The 22,292-nt window shown below is 42.6% G+C and overlaps 1 protein-coding gene across 3 annotated transcripts in view; it reads right to left on the minus strand.

Annotated features, from left to right (window-relative positions):
* PLCE1 (phospholipase C epsilon 1) overlaps positions 1-22,292 on the minus strand; it is a 496,428-nt gene that overhangs the window by 83,009 nt on the left and 391,127 nt on the right. For all 3 annotated transcript variants that reach the window (XM_033942327.1, XM_033942328.1, XM_033942326.1), the window contains 4 exons: positions 20,584-20,766; positions 11,209-11,326; positions 6,572-6,734; positions 24-146 (listed from right to left, as the gene is read on the minus strand). In XM_033942327.1, coding sequence (XP_033798218.1) covers positions 24-146; positions 6,572-6,734; positions 11,209-11,326; positions 20,584-20,766 — 587 coding nt within the window. The remainder of the gene's footprint in view (positions 1-23; positions 147-6,571; positions 6,735-11,208; positions 11,327-20,583; positions 20,767-22,292) is intronic.

The raw sequence follows: 22,292 nt of genomic DNA on the forward strand, positions 1-22,292 counted from the left end.
ATACACTTTCTGTTGCATTTTACCTGAAAGACTTAAAAAGTTCAACAAATTCAATAAAAGTCATGCTGCTGTCAGAAATCATGAAGGCCTGAAACCCCTTCATTCCTCCTTTAACTCGACCGTGCCAGCTGGAGCTGCTCCATGTACTATGACAAAAGAAAAGCATTTGTGATCATTTAAATTATTGCATATATAAAAAAATGCTGTCTGAATTTCAGTATACCTTGTGTTCAAGGAATATACGTATAACCCAGTGTCTCTCAAACTTTTTTAGCTCTGGCACACTAAACGAAGCAAATGTTTTATTGCAGCACAGTATAATTGAAATGATAAAATTGCAAAACCAACAGAAAATTAAATTTGAGAGTTATTTATTTAAATTTCTTTAAGCTATGCATAGGTAATTGTAACGATGGTGAAACTAGAATAGATAGAATAGAATTGCTAATCAAATTAACTCAAAATGCAGCTCAATAGTCGACAAGCAAACATGCATTTCATCATCAACCATCTACAGTCTTTTTTTTTTTTTTTTTTTTAATTTAATTTCTGTCAGAGCTGAAAATCCATGTTTGCAAAGATAAGAAGATCCAAACGGTAACAATGCTGCTCAAGTTAAGCTAACTACTGCATAAAAAATAAAACTAAAATTACTTGTCATTAGTTTTCAAGGACCAATCACGACAAAGAACGATGCTTGTCTGGGTGGTTGTATCCTAATGCACACAGTCACTCATAACATTGACAGACTCTTACGTATGCAATGTGCATGCCATCTTTCTAGTGGATACTTATGAAGGGAATTTTAAAAAATAAAGTAATATTCTGAATTCTCTCATGGCACACTTGGAATACCTTTGGGGCACACCATTGTACTGTGGTGCACAGTTTGAGAGACACTGATATAACCTAACAAGAAGTACCTGCATTATTTTGTGAATTAGTCTGATCATTCATTTAACTCAACAATTCAACTTTAAGCTAAGCAGAACTTTGCCCTTTTGTACTTGCAAAGAAGAAATGATAATCTAAAGAGAATCATGTCCATTTTCTTTGACCACAAGACTGAGATTTTCTTTGTGTTTTCACAACATCATTCTATCAGGGAAGTATTTAAGTTAAAATTTGCAAAACTGCAGCATTCTAATGGCTACAGATATCTCAAGTATCACAGAGCAAAAAGGGACCACACACTTAATAAAACAAACCTGTTCTATAACATGCATCCAAATGTTTCCTTATACATCAGCTAGCTACTTCTAGGTATTTCTATCAAAAACTTAATTATAAGGCAGGGATTCTCAACCCAGTCCTTGGACACAACAAGCCAATCTGGTTTTCAAGATATCCACTATGAATATGCATGAGATGTATTTGCATGCACTGCCTTCATTGTATGCAAATCCATCTCATGCATATTCATTGCTGGCATCTTGAAAACCTGAATGGCTTGGTAAGTCCTGAGGACTGGGCTGAAAACTTCTGCTATAAGGAGTAGTAGTTTGATAGATATGAAACATTCCATACAGGAATTTACTAAGCCGCAGTAGGGTTTTGTCGTTACTGCATGGTACTTGCCAAAATTAGGGTCCCTTCTGCTAAAATTTAGTGGGCACTAATGGACATTAGTATGCACTGAAGGTACAATTCTATAAACAGTGCCTAACCTGTAGGCCCTGGTTGGCACAGCTATCAATCAACCATGCGACACCATTTATAGAATCACACCTGGTGGCGGCTAAGCAACCTTAAGTATTGCTAGGTGTCATAGAGGTAGGTGCCGGTATATTAGGCCAGATTTTTCCTGGCCTAATTTACCAGGTCTATCTTGGATGTCAAGCAATACCTAGGTTTATCACACCTGTTCTCCATCCGTAACCACGCCTACTTTTCTAGTAGGTGTCATTAGGCATCGGAGGGCACTTGGACTTAGGTGTCGCTAGGTGTTATGCGGATATCTGCGTGTAAATCTAATTATCAATTAAAATAATTTTTTTTAAAAAGCAGTTATTAATGGTGTGGCCAACTACTACGTCAATTAACCAATTAAATAAAACGTCCAGATTTAGGTTAGGCATCACTAGTCATCTTGTGATTGGGCATCCAACAGTACCTAACCTAGGCAACGTTTAAAGAATCAGGTTGTAAGTGCCACAGGTCCATAGGTATAAAATAGGGCATGCAGCATATAGTGCGTGCTAATGTCTGTTAGTTTGTACTCATTTTTCATAAAAATGCACATTTTTCTTAATGTGCATTAACAACAGAACTTCTGAATTAACTACAGGGTCATTTTCCCTGCATTTTATCATGCAGTTAATACAGGGAATGCTCAAAGCTAAGACCACTATGGAACAGAGCCTTAAACTGTATACAGAGTGGTCATATGGGTTGCCACTGTTGGGGAACGAGGAATCAATAAGGGAAGGGAAGTCAAGCTCTCCAAGGTTAAGTGGAAACTTGTTAGAATGATTTTGTTGCTGGTCAAAAAGACCATCTTGCATTTTTGGACCAATTCCCAAATTCTGCAGTCTCTCAAGCAAAATCTGATGTATGAATGCGGCAGAAATATCTAAAAAGGCCATCAAGAATGTATCAAGAGTAGATGTCAACAACAGTTCTGTAGAGTGATTAGCGAAAATCCCAAACTGACCACTATCTAAAGCCCCCGATCTATCCAAGAACTCTTGAAGTTAAATGAGTACCACTTTTTCAAGTATTTTTGCAAGAAATGACAAATATGAAATAGGGTGATAATGTTGTAACATCAACCCATCAACATTAATTTTAACAATGGCTTTACCACTGCTTTCTTTAAGGAACATGGAACTAAACCTTCCTGAAGTGACCTGTTTCCCACATTCAAAAGAAACGGGGCAACCCCTTCCCACACTGCCAAAAGCACTCCAGCCGAACACGGGTCCGAAGAACATGCAACCCTATTTAATTGCTTTACCACAGATGTCAATTGTCTTAAGGTAACATTCTCAAACTCTGACCATAGTTCAGCACTTGATTCCCTTAATTCAATGGGATTCATTTATATGATATGGTGAATTCTTCTGTGATTTGTCCTTGGTCTGGTTTGCTCAATAAAGACAAGTTTAAAAATAAACACACGGAAATGGTGCTACTATACAGCAATTAATGTGTGATACAATTAGCTACACTTTTTGAGGTGGCATTAACAACTTTGCATTATCTGTCATGTCAACTTCTCCTGCACAGGGCCAGGCCAGAAAATGGCTTCTGGGATTTTCCATTATCAAGATGGCTGCTATTGGAAATCCTGAAAGACATTTTCTAGGCTGAGCCTGCGCAGGAGCAAATTGGGACAATCCTTTACCCATTACCCACCAATAAAAGGTAGGTCCAGGAAGGGGCTGTCATGGGTAGGGGGGGCTTGGGACGAGGGAGCTACCACTGGGTCTAGGTCCAGGTTCAGGTCCAAGGGCAGTTTCATTTGCAGCTTCAATTTCTGTTGAAAACAAGTGGTTAATTTTGGATTTCGATTTGGCCAATTTGAATTTGGCAGAAACCAAAGTTCCCGGTTTCAGTCGGGCTCTACTTAAGAACTCCATCCATGCTTAAGGTGACCATATGTCCTGTTTTGAATGGGACCATCCTGTCCCGTTATCCCCATGCACCGTTTCGGGGCACTGAAATGTCCGATTTTCAGCAGTGAGGGTGATCAAATAACAGGACGGTCCCGTTCAAAACCATGGACGAGCTGGGGACACAGCTTTCTTATCTGCTGCCACCGCCACTGCCACAATTCATGATCCTGCCCTGATCTCTTCCTGTTCCTGCAATGGCTCTTGGTCGCCACGCAGCTGCGCCCCTTGAAGCCGCACTCTCCTTTGTAAGTGGCTGGCCCAGAATCTCTGACGTCAGAGTTCAAGTTGGAGAGAGGCTTGTGGGTCAGCCACGTGCAGCGTTTCGTAGCTGCTTGGGCTGGGCCGTCCAGGAGTGCTATGCCATCATCTGCCATCCAGGAGTGCTGGAGCAAGGAGCAGTTCAAAGAGTTGGAAAGACTAAGAGGAGCTGTTCCACAAGTAAGAAGAAAGGGGATGTAAGGTGGGGGATTGGACAGTTCCACAAGTTAGAAGAGAGAGGATGCAAGGTGGGGGATTGGACATAGCAATGTGGGAAGTGCTGCTGGGGACAAAATGCTGGAAGGCAGAGATGGGGAGAAGGCTGAGATGAGTTTTCATATGATGGTGGAGCGGGAACAGAGGGGATGCAGGGTGGAGGGAATATTGGACATAGTGATGCGGGGAATGCTGCTGGGGACAAAGGAGCAGTTCAACAAGGGGGACAAATGCTGGAAGGCGGTGAGGGGGAGGGGCAGTTTTGAGAATCTATATCTGCTGTCTATATTTTGCACTATATTTGTCTATTTTTCTATAGTTGTTACTAAGGTGACATTGCATATTTTAAAGTCATCTGCCTTGACCTCTTTGAAAAATAAAACAAATATAAATGATAATTAATATTTTCTCTGCTTAAAGTGTGCTTTGTGTTTTTTTTTAAATTTTATGGTTTTAAAAATTTTTTATTGTGAATTAATAAGATATTGTGTGTACCTGAAAATGAATGGAAGAAATTAGGGGTGGGGCTAGGGTGGGATTGGGGGCAGGACTGAAAATTAGTAGATGTCCCCTTTTGAGGAAAAAATAAATGGTCACGTTATCTATGCTCCATCCTATGTCCCAGCTATGCCTATTGGCAAAGTACAAATCTTCTTGACAAGATATATACATTTAAGCTAGTCGGTATTTTATTTTAAAAAACACACCCAAAACCCTTTTTATGAGTATATGTGGCCACATATGCATGAAAAAGACTTTATTAAGGCCTGGATGCACTACAGATACCAAATGGATCACTGTTGGACAATTCTGGATGAGCGATTGATGCACTACCAAGTTTGCATGCAAATGATTCGCACAGAGGTGCTAATTAATTGCATGCAAACCCGACACATACACAGAACCCTAACAGCAGTGACAGTGGAAGAAGCCTCTTGTCATTACTGTTAGGGCTTCTTTTTTTTTTTTTAATACCACAGATATTGTGCATTTGTTAAACATGCACAATCTGTCCCATAAAAAAGAAAAAAGCCCCCCTATGCTGATAGCTCTCCCCAACAACCCCACCATGGCAGTGAAAATGGCAGGAGGGATGCCTACTCCCTCCTTCCTGGCCAAATACCCCGTGCTATGACCCCACCTGGTCCTGGATCCCCCATACCACTGACACCCCCCCAGCCATCCCCTACCCTCTCTCCTTCCTCCCCCCCTAAAAAGGCAGTTGGAATGCCCACTCTCTCCTGCCACTGGATGCTCCCCCGACCCCCCCAACTCCCCAAACCAGCCCTCGTACCTCTGTTAAACAATGGGATCTGGAGGGAAGCACGGTCCCTTCAGCTCCAAGTCCTGCCCATCAAAAATTTTGGGCCTTCCCCTCTCTGGTGCACCATGTGATGCATGGGGAGGAGCCTACGGTCATGATTGGCTCAGACACCTAAGGCCCCTCCCCATGCATTACATGGTGTACCGCTGAAGGGAAAGCCCGTCATTTTTGATGGGCAGGACTTGGGGAGAGGCCTCAAGGTGGGTCCCAATTGGAGGGGCCTTAGGCGTCTGAGACAAATTTATATCCTGCTCAATCTAAAATCTTTGGCCAGTTACAATAAAACAATTATAATAAACCACAGATACTGTACATTCACAAACATTCAGGAGTGAAATTTTGCAGCTGTCTTGCCCATTCTACTCATGGTTTATGCTGATGGGATCGGTTTTTAGGATGGGGTTTGTAAGACCTGGAAGATTTTGTAATTGCACATATACCTTCATGCACAATCTTAGGGCAGTTGATTAAGAGGGAGTACACTGTGGGTCCTATCGCCAATGGCTTGTCAGCAATACCATTGGAGATGTGTGGGTTGTGTAGGATGGTTTGTGGAGGGTATACCGACATGTATAAGTACATAAGAATTGCCATACTGGGACAGACCGAAGTTCCATCAAGCCCAGTATCTTGTTTCCAACAGTGGCTAACCCATGTCCCAAGTACCTAGCTAGCTCCCAAGTTGTAAAACAGATTCAATGCTGCTTATCCTAGGAATAAACAGTGGATTTTCCCAAGCATCTCAATAATGGCCTATGGACTTCTGTTTTAGGAAATCATCCAAACCTTTTTTTAAACCCCGCTAAGCTAACTGATTGTGGCTGGGTCAACACCAGTTAGTCTAATGACTAAACATTAAGTTGTGAAGGCTCAAGATATTTTGAGTTTGGTTATATATTTGGGTTTATACAATACTTTTATTGGTTATGAATGTTAAATACAGCTCTGGCTCTGATTTGCTGTGATATTCTATGGTAGCATGAGGGGCTGTATATGAGTGCTTATGCTATGAGACTCAGATAGCTATTTGTTACCAGTGCTCTCCAAAATATTAATAGCAAATCCTAATTCTGAATTCTCACCCAAGAATCTAGGAAATGACAACAGAAATACACACATATACACATTAAACATGGAAGCTATGCTCTGATCCTACTTGGATTGGTTCTTGTTGGATGCAGGCAGAACTGGTGATGAGGCTGGTCGGACTGGCGAAGATGCCCCAGATATCATACTTGGAGAGCCATATGTAGTGAGTGAGTGGGTTCTTCTAGATGGTAAAGTGTAAAATGTGGGGAAACTGCTCACAGTGTTCTGATCTGCAAAATTAAATAAATGCATCTATCATCACAATTATTTATGTGAAACACAGGACATGATGGCAGATATGAAGTCTACAGCCTGTCTAGTAGTCCTAATTTCCTTTTCTGTTGCAGTATGTTATATCATAAAACACTCTGAATTTTTAGTTTTACCTTCATTTTATCACAAAAAAAGGATCTGCAGAGTCCCATTTCATAGTGAATGTAGACATGCTCAGTTCTGATGGTATTTCAGAAAAGGATCCGCTTAGATGCAGTAGCGTAGTTGGGGGGGGGGGCAACCTCCCCATAAGCCATCTTAGTGGGGGCTCTGGCACCTCTTCTCCTTTCTCCCCCCCACCCCAGTCTTTCCCCACCCCTACCTCACCACACATGTGTGCTTTCCCTTCCCCCTGTGCCTCTAATTCTTCACTGGCACGAGCAGCATCTCCAACTTGCTGCCTGTGCTAGCTTCAGCTCTCCCTCTGAAGTCACTCCTAGTCGCAGGACTAGGAAATAACATCAGAGGAGGAGCCGAGGTCAGTGCAGACACCAGGTTGGAGATGTTGCTTATATTAGCAGTTAAACTGATATAGGGGAAGGGAAGGTGGGCATGTGCGCAGCAGGGGAGGTGGGACAGGAATGAGGGGGGCAGAGAAGAGGTGGGGGTGCCACCGGCCCAGGCGCCTCCCACTCTTGCTACTCCACTGCTTGGATGGAGTCTTTTCTAAAACACCAGCAGGAATGTGTGCGTATGTGTTGACACATGAAGTGGAGGAGACATTTGACAAAGATACACATTGGAAAAAATGAACGACACTGACTCGGCAATTCCACATCAAGGCGGCGGCGGCACGTAAAATGTGGAAGAGGTGTCACCAGTTTGGAGGTGGAAATCAAGTATGCAGAAGGAATGATTTCTTAAACCTCATGTAAAGCCTTGGCTGAAACAAACGCTTTTTTAAAAAAAAAACAACCCAAAAACCTATACATGAATATGCAATATACATGTGGATATGTTTCTGAAATAATAGCCTTTATGTTTTTCTCCCATGCTTTCACTATTCTTTCTATGATAAATATTACCTAATGTTATACCTCAGTCTATTCACTTTGGGGCAGATACTAAAAATGGGCATCCTGAATTAGGCAGCGGTAGGCATCCTACTGCTGTCTAGCGACCGATTGGGATGCACGTTAAAAAAAAAAGAACCATGAGGCAGGGGGTAAGCATTTGTTGTAGTTGAGGGAGATGGGTCAGGACACTTAAGCTCGTCCAAGGCTGGGTGTGGTTTTGCCTGGAAGTGGCCTTGGGCGAACTTAAGTAGACACCTAAAATGTACATTTCAAATAGACGAGGCTGCTGAACTTATCGCGGCAAGGGAATCTCCCTGCTGCGATCAGCTGAGTGACTGTGGCAGGGTACTCTCCCCCCCTGAAGTCTTATGGAAGGAGAGATGCCCACTCCCTCCTGCAGGAACCACAGATGCCTCCCCAAGAAGTCCCCCGGCAAGAGGGTTGCCTATTCCCTCCTGCAGGAACTGCTGACCCCCCCCACCCCGAATAGTTACCCCAGCAGGAGGGATTCTTACTCTCTCATGCAGCCCCCCTCAGAAGTTCCCAACCCAACTGGTGATACCCCTTTCCAGACCCCTCCCCACTCCCCCAAACCTATGGGCTCCCCCGGCACCTGGGAGGGAGAAGTCTGCCATTTTAAAGAGGCGGGCCTGCTGGCTGGAGGGAGTAGGCATCTCTCTAGCCAGCCATCGTAAGGTAAGGGGGGAAGGGCATCTTCAGAGACGAGAGGGGGAGGGGGTTGCATTTCAGCAGGAGGGAGTGGGCATCTCTTCCGCTGCAGCGTCGGGTGATTGTGTGACGCAGGAGGAGAGAGTGGGCATCTCTCCTGCTGATCTTCAATTTGGGTTGTTTTATTTAATTATTAGAGTAACTTTTTTTTTTATTGAATGTGACTGAAACAGATCTAGAAGAAAATGTCCTTCTTTTTAGACAAGGACGTTTCCTCCGGTTTAGAAATTCTTGTTGTATGTCCTACTTTTCGGCCCTACCTAGTTCCACCCAAAACACATCCCCTTGTTATTTGGATGAACTGCAGTGTGAAATATCCAAATTCTGACTCTCCAGAAGAATCTGGATGTTTTTCTTTTTTTTAAAGTTATTTTAAGACATCCACCTGCTTTGAAAATGAGCACCTAAGCAGAAAGAAAAGCATTTCTACAGTGGCGTACCTAGCATATGTGACACCCGGGGCCCATCATTTTTTGGCACCCCCCCTCCGTACAAAAAACATGATTTTTAGTAACAAGCCACATGTCACACATGAGTACCTAGGAAAAGGCAGTATCTTACATACTGCAGTGAGCAGTACAACATCAATACACCCATTGTAAAACTAAACAAGCCAGACTAGTACAGATCAATCCTACATCGTCAATCCTAACAAAAAACCATGTCTTTCGAACACACAGAACACAGAAAACACCTTCGTCTGGTATGGAATATGTCATCACAAACTAACCCCTCCCCCTTTTACAAAACTGTAGTGTGGATTTTAGCCACGGTGGTAACAGCTCTGACGCTCATAGAATTCTGAGCATCAGAGCTGCTACCACCACGGCTGGCGCTATAAAATGCTCCACAGTTTTGCAAAAGGGGGGATAAAATAGAAATGCATAGACAAAGGTTAAATTGAACCAGCAAGAAGCTGGACTCTGCATACAATGCAACACCACAGAAACAGTGACACATGTCTCCTAAAGCAATAAATAAATAGAAAATTTTTGTTCTACTTTTGTCTTCTCTGGTTTCTGCTTTCCTCATCTTCTTGTTACTCTCTTCCTTCCATCCACTGTCTCTCTTCTCTCTGCATCTTCCATTTGCTCTGTTACTGTGCCTCTCCCTTTCTCCCTCCTTCCAAATCGGTCTGGCACCCATCTTCTTCCCTCCGCTTCTCCCATAGTCTGGCATCTCTGTCTTCTTTCCTGCCAGCGTCTTCTCCCAACTCTCTCTTCCCCATTTCCCTTCAGCGTCATCTCCCCACTCTCTCTTCCCCATTTTCCTGCAGCATCTTCTCCCCACTCTCTGTTCCTCAATTCCCTTCAGCATCTTCTCCCCACTCTCTGTTCCCCATTTCCATTCAGCATATTCTTCCCACTCTGTCTTCCCCATGTGCTTTCAGCGTCCTTCTCCCCCCTCTGTCTTCCCCATGTGCTTTCAGCGTCCTTCTCCCCCCTCTGTTTTACCCTGTTTTCCTTTCCACCCCACCTTTTCTCCCTTTCTCCCTCCCTGCCCCTAACCATCGTGGCGCTTCCCCCCACCGGCCCATACAAAAGGCCCGGTCTGACAAACCTCCCTGCCCTGTGGCCGGTGATGTCTAAACTGCCTTCTCACAGCAGCCGGAGCATTGTAGTTGCATATGTCTGCCGTAAAGGTCGTCTCTGATGCAACTTCCGGTTGCATCAGAGATGACCTTTATGGCAAAAACACGCAGCTTCAACGCTCTAGCTCAGGGGTGCCCACACTTTTTGGGCTTGCGAGCTACTTTTAAAATGACCAAGTCAAAATGATCTATCAACAATAAAATAAAAAAAAAAAAACACAAAGCACACTGTACGCTGAGAAAATGTTAATTATCATTCCTATTCTGGGGATTTTTCAAAGAGGTCAAGCATACAAAAATAGACAAATACCCCCCTCCCTTTTTACTAAAGCACAATAGCAGTTTTTAGTGCAGGGAGCTGCGCTGAATGCCCAGGGCTGCTCTCGACAATCATAGGCTCCCTGCGCTAAAACCCGCTATTGTGGTTTAGTAAAAGGGGGGCCATAGTGCAAAATATAGACAGCAGATATAAATTCAGACACATTTTGATCACTAAATTTTAAATAAAATCATTTTTTCTACCTTGTTGTCTGTTGATTTCATGAGTCTCTGGTTGCACTTTCTTCTGACTGTGCATCAAATCTTTCTTTCCTTCTTTCAGCCAGTATGTTTCCTCTCCTCCAGACCTCATCCCCTCCCCCTACTTTTTGTTCCTCTCTCCCTGCCCTTTCTTTCTCCCTGTCTCCCTTTCTTTTTTTCTCTCTTCATGCCCCCTTTCTTTTTCTGTTTCCCTTCTTTCCTTCTGTCTCCGTGCCTGCCCCCTTTCTTTCTTTCTCCCTGCCCTCCCCCAAGCCATTGCCACTGCCATCGGGGAACAGCCCCCTAAGTCACCGCTATTGGGTAACATGCCCCAAAGCCGCTGCCGCCCCAAGCTCTCCTTCCCTGCGTCAGGCCAACTAGTATTCCTCTCCCCGACGTCAATTCTGCCGTCAGAGAGGAAGTTTCGTCCAGCTAGGCAGCGATTGGCTGGCCCAAACTTCCTCTCCGACAGCAGAATTGACGTCGGGGAGAGGCAGGCTGATCGGCCCAGTAGAATTTTCCGGACCTGGTCGGCTGTGCACCCCCCCCCCCCTTGGTACGCCACTGCATTTCTACCTGAATCTTCCTGTTCATCAATGTCTGGTGGATCAGAACCACTTCTGCTTCGGGGTTCTTTACAACTTTTTGTTTTACGAACTGCCATCTCATCATCAGCAGCATCTCCACTTTCACCCTGGAAATACAAATCAAAATAGTGTAAGACATATAACTGTGAGAAATGTTTGTCTGCTTTTTCATAAAGAATTAAAATATGTAAGAAAGCGCTACAAATAGAACGGGAATTTTCTTTTATTAACCCCCACAGGATTCAAGGCCTGAAGCTTACTACGTTCAAGGACCGCAGAGACCAACTGCATTTTATTCAATCTGGAATCTGCAAAGGTCATTGTGACATAGTGTATGAAACCCTGCCACTTCCCCGGCTTGACATTGCTGTTCAGACTCAGAATAAACCTCAGGAAAACCTGGCACACCCCCTCCTGGTTAAACTGTCTCACAACCACAGCAGCAGTGAGAAAGAGTTTTCCTCAGGAAGGGGGGAGGGAGAAAAGTAGGAAACCAGGAAGTGACTGAGGGGAACTTAAAAGGCCGAGGAGAAGTGTGCTAGAGGGAACCTAGGAGCTGGAGAAGCTGGTTGGAAGGGCTTCGCACTGACAGAGATTGTAAGAGGTAAGACTCTACTGCATTTAAAAACCTGCCTTTGTTCTAGTGCCTGCTAAGACCTGGGACCAAATGCTGCCTACTGTTTCCTGCACCTATAATAAAGACTGTTTGGGGCACGTGGTCAAACCCTAATGAGAATGGGACTTGTGTTTGGGAAAAGACTGGGGAAAAGCTTACTTGTTTTCATTGAAGAACACAAACTTATAGGAGCTTGTGAAGAAACAGGCTCTGCACTATTGTTTAATTAAAGAGTTTTTTTTCTTGAATGCTCAGTGTGTGGTCTGTCTGTCTGTGCAACCCTTCTCCGGAGCACACTGCCCACCTCTATCACAGTCATGCAACCCCATTTGTACTGCTTCTCTTACTCCCAATCAGAGGGAAAGTGGGAATATAACACCACAAGCTTACATTCCTAACCCCTCTTTTATATCTTAATCTTCCCTCCAGTATATTTAGACTTGTAATTGCAGCAATGGTCTTAGGCCAGGGGTCACATACTAAGGCTCCTTCCAGAACCCTAAATTCAGAGGCCTTAAATCTAGCCACTGATTTTTACCTTTTAAGCAATGGCTATAACTCCTTCCCCCGAGGGGCTGTAAATACTGGCCCTGCAGCATTTTCACTACCAGCCAACCTGAGGTGTGAGAGATCCCACTTAGGAGTCAAATTGGAGTACAACGAACCTATTTTAACAGAACTATCTCAAAAATATGGCAGACAAACAGACACTGAGGATGAAGCTTTCAATTGACTATTACCTATGTGTACCGTGTTTCCCCGAAAATAAGGCAGTATCTTATATTCATTTGGGGCCTAAAAAAGGCACTATACTTCTCCCTCTGTATTCGCGGTGGATGCGGATGGAACATAGCTGCGAATATGGAAAACCACGAAAAACTTTTTATATGTTATTCGTGTTTTTTTGTAACAGCCAGCGTTTTTACTATTGAAACCGCGAATAACTTTTCAATTGTTATTCGTGGTTTTTGGACCTGTTCCTGAAGGAGAGGCAATATCCCAGTGATTTTCGGGCTGATAGCAGGCAAGCAGCGATTCCCAACGATTTTCAGGGTAATAGCAATTTTCTCCATGCATGCTGGGAAGCAGTGTTTCTCTCTATGGATGCTGGGACGCAGCGTTTTTCTCTGTGCACACTGGGAAGCAGCAATTTTCAGAGTGAATGTTGGTAAGCGCTAAACTTTTATTTATTGGTACAATAAAAGAAAAGGAACTTTACTCATGATGTAATTTTTAGAGGCGGAGTCAGCATGCAAAAAAATCGCAAATAAGCGAAACCGTGAGTGCAGAAACCGCTAATACGGAGGGAGAAATGTAGGTCTTATTTTCAGGTAGGGCTCATTTTTTTCATGTGCATGATCATCTCTTCCTTTCTCTCATTCACTCCAATTCTTCCTCTTTCCTTTCCCCCACATGTGCAACATCTTTCCTCCCCATCCCCTTGTGCCTTCTCTCTGCAGCATTTATCTCTCCATCCCTCCCATCCCCCTGTGCAGCAGAACCCTTGCCCAGCTTCCATCCTTCCCTCCCTCCCATCCCTTGTGCAGCAGAACCCTTGAGCACCCGCTGCCACCCCAGCCGCACCCACTGTACAGCCGAACTGCCGCTGACCCTCCATCCTTCCCTCCCAACTGATCCTCGCCGACCATGACCATAAATACCTTCTGGCAGAGGAGTGTCGGGCCAGCAGCACTCACAGGCTGCTTTGCGGCCTTCTCACTGGGGCCTTCTGTGCGCCGCAGGGGGGGGGGGCGGGCAGTACCAATGTCAGTGGTTGGAAACATGCTGCTGACTTCCATAGGCATGACACTGCAGGGGGGTCGCTAGAGAGGACTCCAGCTGGCAGGGCCCAGGCATTCCCAGCAGCCAAGGTATTCATATTTACTGCTTGGGGGAAAGGGGGCAGAGAGGAAATGCGTGGGTCATGCTCACCCAGTCCATCCTCTGAGCCAAAATTTGAGGTCTGGTTATGCTACTGCAAGGAAGTCCATGGAACGCAAGCTCTAGAAATAAAAACACCTCTCTCCCCAAATTATCTAGTCATTAAACCACCCCTCAGCCTTAACATTCTCAGGGAAGAAATTCAAGATGGCACAATCAGCAGTTTCTTAGATTAACTAGTTTATTTAGTTTTGAAGTACAATCATTTTTATAAATTCAAGGGAGATACTTCATGGCCTCACTGTGTGTTCTACCTTCAAAAAATAGTAGCTCAAAAGGTTTAAGTTCAGAACTTTGCTCAAGGTAGCAGCCACTACTGAAACTCAGTTCAGTGGGATAGAGCCACAACTCTACAGAGGTAGCAGAGCCATACCTGTCCTAGCTCAAAATCATCTGAAAACTGCTACTACTGCTACTGCCTGGGATCTAACTAGGTACTTGGGACCTGGGTTGGCCACTGTTGGAAACAGGATACTAAACTTGATGGACCTTTGGTCTGTCCCAGTATGGCAACTCTTGTGTTCTTGCATAGGGATAATCAAGCCATTGTGACATCACTAATGAGGTTGGCTCTTAGGCAATGGTGGAATGAGGCATTATGACATCACAATCTCAGCTCTGAAATGTTGGTTCTATTTGGGTTTCTGCCAGATACTTGGGACCTGGGTTGGCCACTGTTGAAAACAGGATCCTGGGCTTGATGGACCTTTGGTCTGTCCCTGTATGGCAATTCTTAAGTTCTTATGTCTATTTTATAAAATAAGTTCTTATGTTATTATAAAATAGTACCACAAAAGCAACTGAAATGATTAAAATGTGGCTGAATAGCCCTACTTGGGAGCAGTTATAAATGTGCACAGCTAAAAGTATGTGCATAAGTACATTTTTTTATAACTAGGGCTACCATATTCAGAAAATAAAAAAGAGAACATATGGCCCTGCCTCCTCCCACCCCTCACACAAATAGACATGGCTGTTTGAAAAATAGACTTTATTATGGCTATTCTTTTGCCTTTTATTTGGTGTTTGCTATTTATTTTGATTTAGTATTATGTACATTTTTTGTTTTTATGTTTTTTTTTGTTTGGATTGTATTTATTATATCTAGTCTATTCCACTTTGTACATTGTGGAGAAAATCACACTTTTTATTTTATTCACTATTACTTTGGCAGTACATATGCAGTTGTTATGCTAATAAAGTTATCCGAACCTGAATTGGCTTAGGAAACATGTTATTACCACTATGCCCATCCATATCACTGACAAGCAAAAGCCATGCCACACACCACAGTAACAAGATACTTCTTCAAAGGCGTTCCTGCCCCTCTCAGACCCTGCTCCCCGCCAAGTACCTCTTCTGTCCCTTTCTCCCTCCTCCTTCTCCTCGCTTCCTGTTGGAGAGTCAAGAAAATGCCCACTTCTTAGCCGGTACCTTTGAGCTACGCCATTATGGATGTCATCACATAGGGGGCAGTGGTTGTAGAAGGAAGTGTGCCTGAATAAGTGGAGGACATGTGCGACAAATGTCTCCTCCATTCCCTGCTTGCCTTTTTCCCTCCGTCTCCACACACCAAAGACCATGAGCTCATATTGACGGCTGCTGTGTTGTAAATGCACTAGAGTGGCAGCGGCGGAAGCCGCCACTATGCTCTGGCTGCGCTCACTGCCCCATTCCGGTGCTCGGTGCTTTATGACCCTCCAGGAGCAGTTCCAGGCAGTCCCATTCCAGCTCTCCAGGTTGGCCAAAACCACCCCCTATAAGTTTGAACAGCAGCAATTCCAGTATGCAGGGCTGTCAGAGGAGATGGTGAGTTAGAACTGGGGGCCTGCAATAGACTAGAATGCTTTGGTGACCCCCGCTGCCTCCTTTGTTCTTCTGGGCTCTCGCAGAGGTAAAAAAAAAATTTAGGCTGAGCTCAGAGTTCAAAACCCGGAGAAACTGCCAGATTTTAGAAAAACCATCCAGACACCCTCTAAAAAGAGGATATGTTCAGATAAATCTGGATCAGTGGCATGAAGTCAGGGCCTTTAGGGGATTCGCCCCACCCCTTAAAGGCCCTTAGGGCACAGCTCTGAATTTGATTGGTTGAGCAGGTAACAGGCAGACTGCCTACTAGGAGGCCACACAAATAACAACAATAGGAAATTATTTGGTTACTAGGCATCACTACATAGCAACCTTAATAAAGATATATGGTTCAGCCATTCATTACACAAGGCAACAAAAAAAACTTTTTCGGAATCACTGACAACACAGCACATTTTTCTAAATCAATTTTTCATGCTGATTTCACATCTGTTATCAGTTTTTTTCAGTCACATAAACTTTTTAAGTTATGACTAATGTTAGTTTATAGTGTTTTTGCAAATAGGGTTTTAAGAACTGCAGCATCAACTTAAAGAAATATTGCAGTATCTTCAGTCTAAAGTTAAATAAGCACAGAGCATAGTATAAATTATACTGGACTGTGTAACTTAGCAACCCATATTTCTTCAAAAATGCTTAGAGTATGATTTCTTTTTGTGTCTGGATTGTCACGGCACAACATCCAGCAGTAGTCGGCTATCATACTCTCATTCCAGAAACCTTGAAAGCGACGCTCCATTAACTGAATGTCCTGGTGCAAACGTTCTCCTTGCTCGTCACTCACTATATCAAGATTTTCTGGGAAAAAGTCAAGATGTGAGTGCAAAAAGTGTATTTTTAATGACATAAGACAGCCAAGTTTCTGATATGAGTCAAGGAGATTCTGAATTCCTTCCTTGTATGAAGGAGACTTATGATTGCCCAGAATGTTTTCCACTAACCACTTGAATGCCTCCCAAGCTTCAAGCTCAGCTGCTGAGAGTGAATGCTTAAAATCTTCATCCTGCATAATGGACTTGATCTGTGGGCCTATAAATATTCCTTCCTTCAGTTTTGCAGTACTGATTTTTTGAAATTTCTTAACAAGATATTGAAAACCTTTACCCATGGCCTTTACCAGGTTCTTCATCAGATATGAAGAGGTGGAAGAAATATATTTTATGAGGATCCACCAATGGCATAAATTTCACACTGCTTGTCCCTGTTATCCCTCAGGTGTCAGACACACTTGACATAATGTTCAGCTGTAGACCTGTTATCCCACAAGCATAGGAACAGCAGTATTTAATGAATCCTCCTTACATTCCCATTAGCATGCCAATGACCTTCAGATCACTACAGATGTTCACTGGTGTGTTTTATCACTGATTGTTTCTAGTAAATTCTTCATATTCTCATAAGACTCCTTTAGATGAGCAGAATGAGCAATTGATATATTTGGTTTAGAATTTCCGTTGTGTAGTAACACTACTTTCAAGCTTCTCTGTGAAGAATCAATGAAGAGACGCCATTCATCTCAACAAAGCACTTGTGACAAATTGTTGAAGTCTGTTGATGTCATGACAAAAGCACAATGAGCCATTTATAGTGAAGAATGTTGTTAAGTTATGATTCCTTTTTCTGTAATGAGTTATATTAGCAGCTTTTGCTTAAGCCTTGAAGCAAGAAGTTCTGCTTTTTCTTTTGAAAGATTTAGATCACGAATAAGCTCATTGAGCTCAGCTTGTGTAAAGGTCTTTGGTTCTGAATCTTCATCATTTACATAATCAAGATCAGTTAATTCTGGATTGGTTTGGTTTGGGGTTTTTTCAAGTTTTTATTAGGATTTTATATACCTCTTAACAAGATTATCTAAGCGGTTTTACAATCAGCTGCTGCATCATCATCACATTCCTCATCATGTTCCACAGAAGCAAGTCCATCTTGTGGAGGTACAGGGACAGGCAGTGAGTCATCATGAGGAACAGGTCTAATAGCAGAATCCAGAGTAGGATATATAATTTTGTGCTTAGTTTTAGCTAAGAATCCACTTGTATTCACAAGGCAAAAGTAGCAATCTTTAATATGGTCTTGCGGTTCCCTCCATCATTGGGATTGCAAATGACATTGCTGCCTATCGTCGATTGAGCCAGTCACGAAGTCCATTGGAACAACTGGTACAGATGATATGTAGAGCCCAAGACTTATCCTGGTCACCCATTGGACCTTTGACGTTGTGCTTTCGTTGTGAATGAACCACAGACATAACAGAAACTATCTGGATGATTGGTACAAAGACAACTGTCGTTGACCCTCCTTATACGTTTATCCTGATGAACAATGATGTGTTGAGCTGTGTTATTTTTCACACTAAAATTGAAAACAAAAAAGTGAGATACACTAAAAGTCTGTGTAGAAGAGATGGTGGGTGTTGAAAAGGGGAAACTTGCTGAGCAAGCATCACAGAATTATTTCCAAATCATCTTCTTTTCTCTGTTTGTCGCTGTTTTATTGGTATATTTGTGTGTGTTTACATTATTCTAATGTTTTGTTTCTGCATTTTTCTATTTTTATCTCTGTGTGTGCACCTATGTATGCTTGTGTCTATGTTTTGTCTGTTTGCAGTCATGTTTCTATATTTAATTGGATAAATCGGTGTGCATGTGTTTGTATGTCTGCATGTCGTGAAGATTTGTGTCTGCATTTTATTTGTGTGTTTTATCTATGATTGAGTTTGTGTCTCTTTCACAGACAGATGAATGCATTCTTTGATTTTCTTCAGTAAAGAACACCTCAAAATAACATGACATTAGTGGTATAGGTAGCACACTTTAGTACTCCTGGCAGTCCTCATATTTGTAATTTACTCTGAGAGAATAAATTAAGTTGTACAAGAGGACAGTTTTATAACTGGATGCTTAGATTGCAAAGGATGTAAATTTAAAAGACACCATCAAAATCTCTTCTCTTATCAGACAGCATTATGGGGTAAAGACCTGAAACAATTACTCATGTTTGCGAATACTTATGGGGAATTTAGGAAACACCTAAAAACATATTTGTTCCTAAAGTACTTAGGCAGCTACACTGAATAATCTCTCCCCACAATAACTGACCGCTAAATGTTAGTACTACTCAGTCTGTAACTTTTAATCATTGTAAACCGCATAGAACTTCATGGTCCTGCAGTATACAAACTGTTATTATTATAGCTGGAAGGATTGTGCCTAATTTTTAAAAAACACATCTATCTACCTTTATACAATTATCCCAGGGAAAGTACACAGAAATTTAGATGTGCTCTAACTATGTATGTGATAAAATTATGTGCATAAGCATGTACAGTGATACCTTGGAATCCGAACGCCCCAGTACTCGAACAACTTGGAATCCGAACTAAAAATTCAAGCAAATTTTGCCCCAGAATCCGAACTCTGCTTTGGAATCCCAATGCCCTGCACATTGTATGTGTGTGTTTCTGCCCCAGAATCTGAATGCTGCTTTGGAATATTTGTTAATATTTTACCTTAAAATCCAGTGTATTTACTGTTAAAATTTGAGTTTGTGAGACCCAGGAACGGATTAATCCAGTTTCTATTATTTTCAATGGGAAAAATTGTCTTGGAACTCGAACGTGGTTTTGGAACGGATTAAGTTTGGATTCCAAGGTATCACTGCATTATAAAAATATGCATATGAAGGGCCAATCCACCACCGCTTTGCCTATTCTTCACCCTCTTCAAACACCTGCACACAGCGGATTTGTTGAAGAACTTTCTGTTTTGTCTGTACTTGTATAATTGACTTCTTTTCTAATAATTGGCATTCTTTTCATACCTTTATTTTTAGCTGGAAACTGTTTTGACCTGAACAACAGATAAATCCAACATAAAACACATCACGTAACATTCAAGTATCTTATAAAACTCGGTAGAGACTCCAACCTGTGGAATCAGTAGCCAGATACTAAACTGGATCTATTTTATGCCAAGAGCTCCAGCAGCAGAGATAATAAAGGATGCGCACTAAAGCAAGCAGAACAAGGAAATGGACCAATGAATAGGACCCTGGCAAATCAGAGCAGCTGAGTGAGTGGAAACCCGTGAGACAGCTGCTCTATCTCAGCATTCTCAGCAAAGAAAAATCAAGAGAACAGTTCAAGGCCACTTATATTTACAAATATCTTGGCACTGGCTGCTGTGTTCTCTGGCGTCAGTGATTGCATGTGGCCTGGAAAACTTCATCTGCTGGCTTGAAGGCCTGAGCAAGCTTTAGGCTGAAACCATGCAGAGCCATAGAGAGCTTGTGAAGGGTGTCAATGTGTAGAAGGTCAAACAGAAAGAACCTCCCATGCGCAAAAGCTAGTCTGACAAAAGTGGGAGCCATTGAAAATGTGATTAGGCAGAAGACAAAAAATACATTTGAGTTGTTAAAACGTGTGGTATTACAGAATGGAAACTCAACTTTAAAGTGCAGCATAGGGTAACCATGAAACTGAACCTCTTATAAAAGAGTCTTCCTGAACAGACTGACTTCATTTACATTTTTAGGTCTGCAGGGCTCCTAAATAAAATGGTAAATCTGTGGCCTACCCAGCTGAATTCTGCATAGTGAAATGTGCAGCTTTAGTTGGCAGGCTAATACCACTAAGAGCCTCCCCATGCCCCAGAAGTGTATCAGGAACTGCTAAACTCTGCTTTCCTCAATGCAATGTGGGATTGTATTCTCTAACTGGGCAAATGATGGAGTGCTGTAGCCCATATCTGTCAGAAAAAAATACTATCATAGTCTCTTGCTACTTTGCCAACCCAGAATTTTGCTGCCCTGAGAAAGGTATAGTCTGCTGGTGTGAAATCCAGGCTCAGCAAATCCTTTAGAAATGACTATCCACTTGATTGTAACAGGTACTAAGCAGCCATGACAATGATCTGACAAAAGAGAAACCGCAAAGTGTTCTACCCTCATGAGTACTTTTTTCTTTTTCTTGGCTGTGTTTATTCCCAAGGTGTTGTTTCTCTGAACGTTGCCTTTCTCGGTGCTCTTGGTCAAGATCCCCATGCCTGTGTTTCTCGTGCTCCAACGCCTGCCACCAAACAGCTCCACAGCTTGAGCCAGTGTTGGGCCTTCAAACCTGCTGTCTTCCTGCAGTGTAAGGGAAAAACATCCCATGAATAGGAAAACGCTGGCAAACACCTTATTCAAGGACCTAGGGGATGATTCTAGAAAGTGCGTGCTAACACTGAATATGTGTGTAAATGATTAGAATATCAGAGCTTACATGCATACATATCCCTAATTTTAAACACTATTCTATAAATATGTGCATATCTTAACATGGTATGTATCTTACAGGTAGGCATACATATAGGTGAAGACTGGGTAAAGCTTGGATGGGCCTCACACTTACATTTATAACTTACAGAATGCTTCGGCATATAAATATGAGCATTTAGAGAATGACACAGGGACAAATTTCTCCATCCTGTCCCTGCAAGTTTTGTCACTGTCCCTGTCTCGTTCCTGAAAGCTCAGCCTTAACCACACAAACCTTGAACACTTATGATTTTAAAGTGTTTGAGACTTGTGCAGATGAGAACAGAGCTTGCAGGAATGAGGCAGGGACAGGAAAAGAACTCTCCAGGACGGGACAAGAAAATAATTTCCCATGGGGATGGGGAAAAATTTGTCCCTGTGTCATTCTCTACTCTATAACTGGTATAAGTGTTCACATGTAACTGTAGGGTTACCAGATTTTGCATCTGGAAAAAGAGGACGTGTGGCCCTGTTCCGGCCCCCAACCCCAACCCCACATAAACCTCGTCTCTTCGGACTGTGTGGCGCAGTGGTTGGAGCTACAGCCTCAGCACTCTGGGGTTGTGGGTTCAAACCCCACGCTGCTCCCTGTGACCTGGGCAAGTCACTTAATCCTACATAGCCCCAGGTACGTTAGATAGATTGTGAGCCCACCGGGACAGATATGGAAAATGCTTGAGTACCTGATTGTAAAAACCGCTTAGATAACCTTGATAGGCGGTATATAAAAACCTAATAAACTTGAAACTTGAGAGACTGAGTCTAGAGTACATCTGCACAGACTCGGCCCCAATCTCAACAGCTGTTCAAAACCTGGACAAAGTGCCGGATTTTGAAAAGCCGTCTGAACAGTCCTCTAAAAAGAGGACATGTCTGGGTAAATCCAGATGTAACTGCTACTGTTCCCTCTAAGCCAATGGTTCCCAACCTTTTCTATACCCTATACTCCTAGGAAATGTTTGATTAATGTTCGCACCTCCTATTATCTATTATCGGTTCCCTTATTAAAAGTTATTAACACGCGTTGTAATATTATTTTTTCGGTAACAGCCCCACTCACATGGAATTCACTGTCAGCTTACTTAAGGGAGGAAAAAAGTCTTGATAAGTTCAAAGAAGCCCTTAAAAGTTTTCTTTTCAAAGACACGTTTGAGTCTTAATTTCAACTAACCTCCAAATTCTCAGTATTACTCTGTTTTTGGCTTTGATCATTAAATATTTTACATTCTCTTCCTATTCTTCTTGTTTCTTTCCTAAAAATATTGTAGTTCACCCTTTTTCCTAATGTTCCAGGATGTCTGATAGTGTCTTTGTCTCGATTCATGTTTCAGATGATTACATGTATTCCCCTCATT

The sequence above is a fragment of the Geotrypetes seraphini genome, chromosome 4, assembly GCF_902459505.1.
Source record: "Geotrypetes seraphini chromosome 4, aGeoSer1.1, whole genome shotgun sequence".
Taxonomy (NCBI): Eukaryota; Metazoa; Chordata; class Amphibia; order Gymnophiona; family Dermophiidae; genus Geotrypetes; species Geotrypetes seraphini.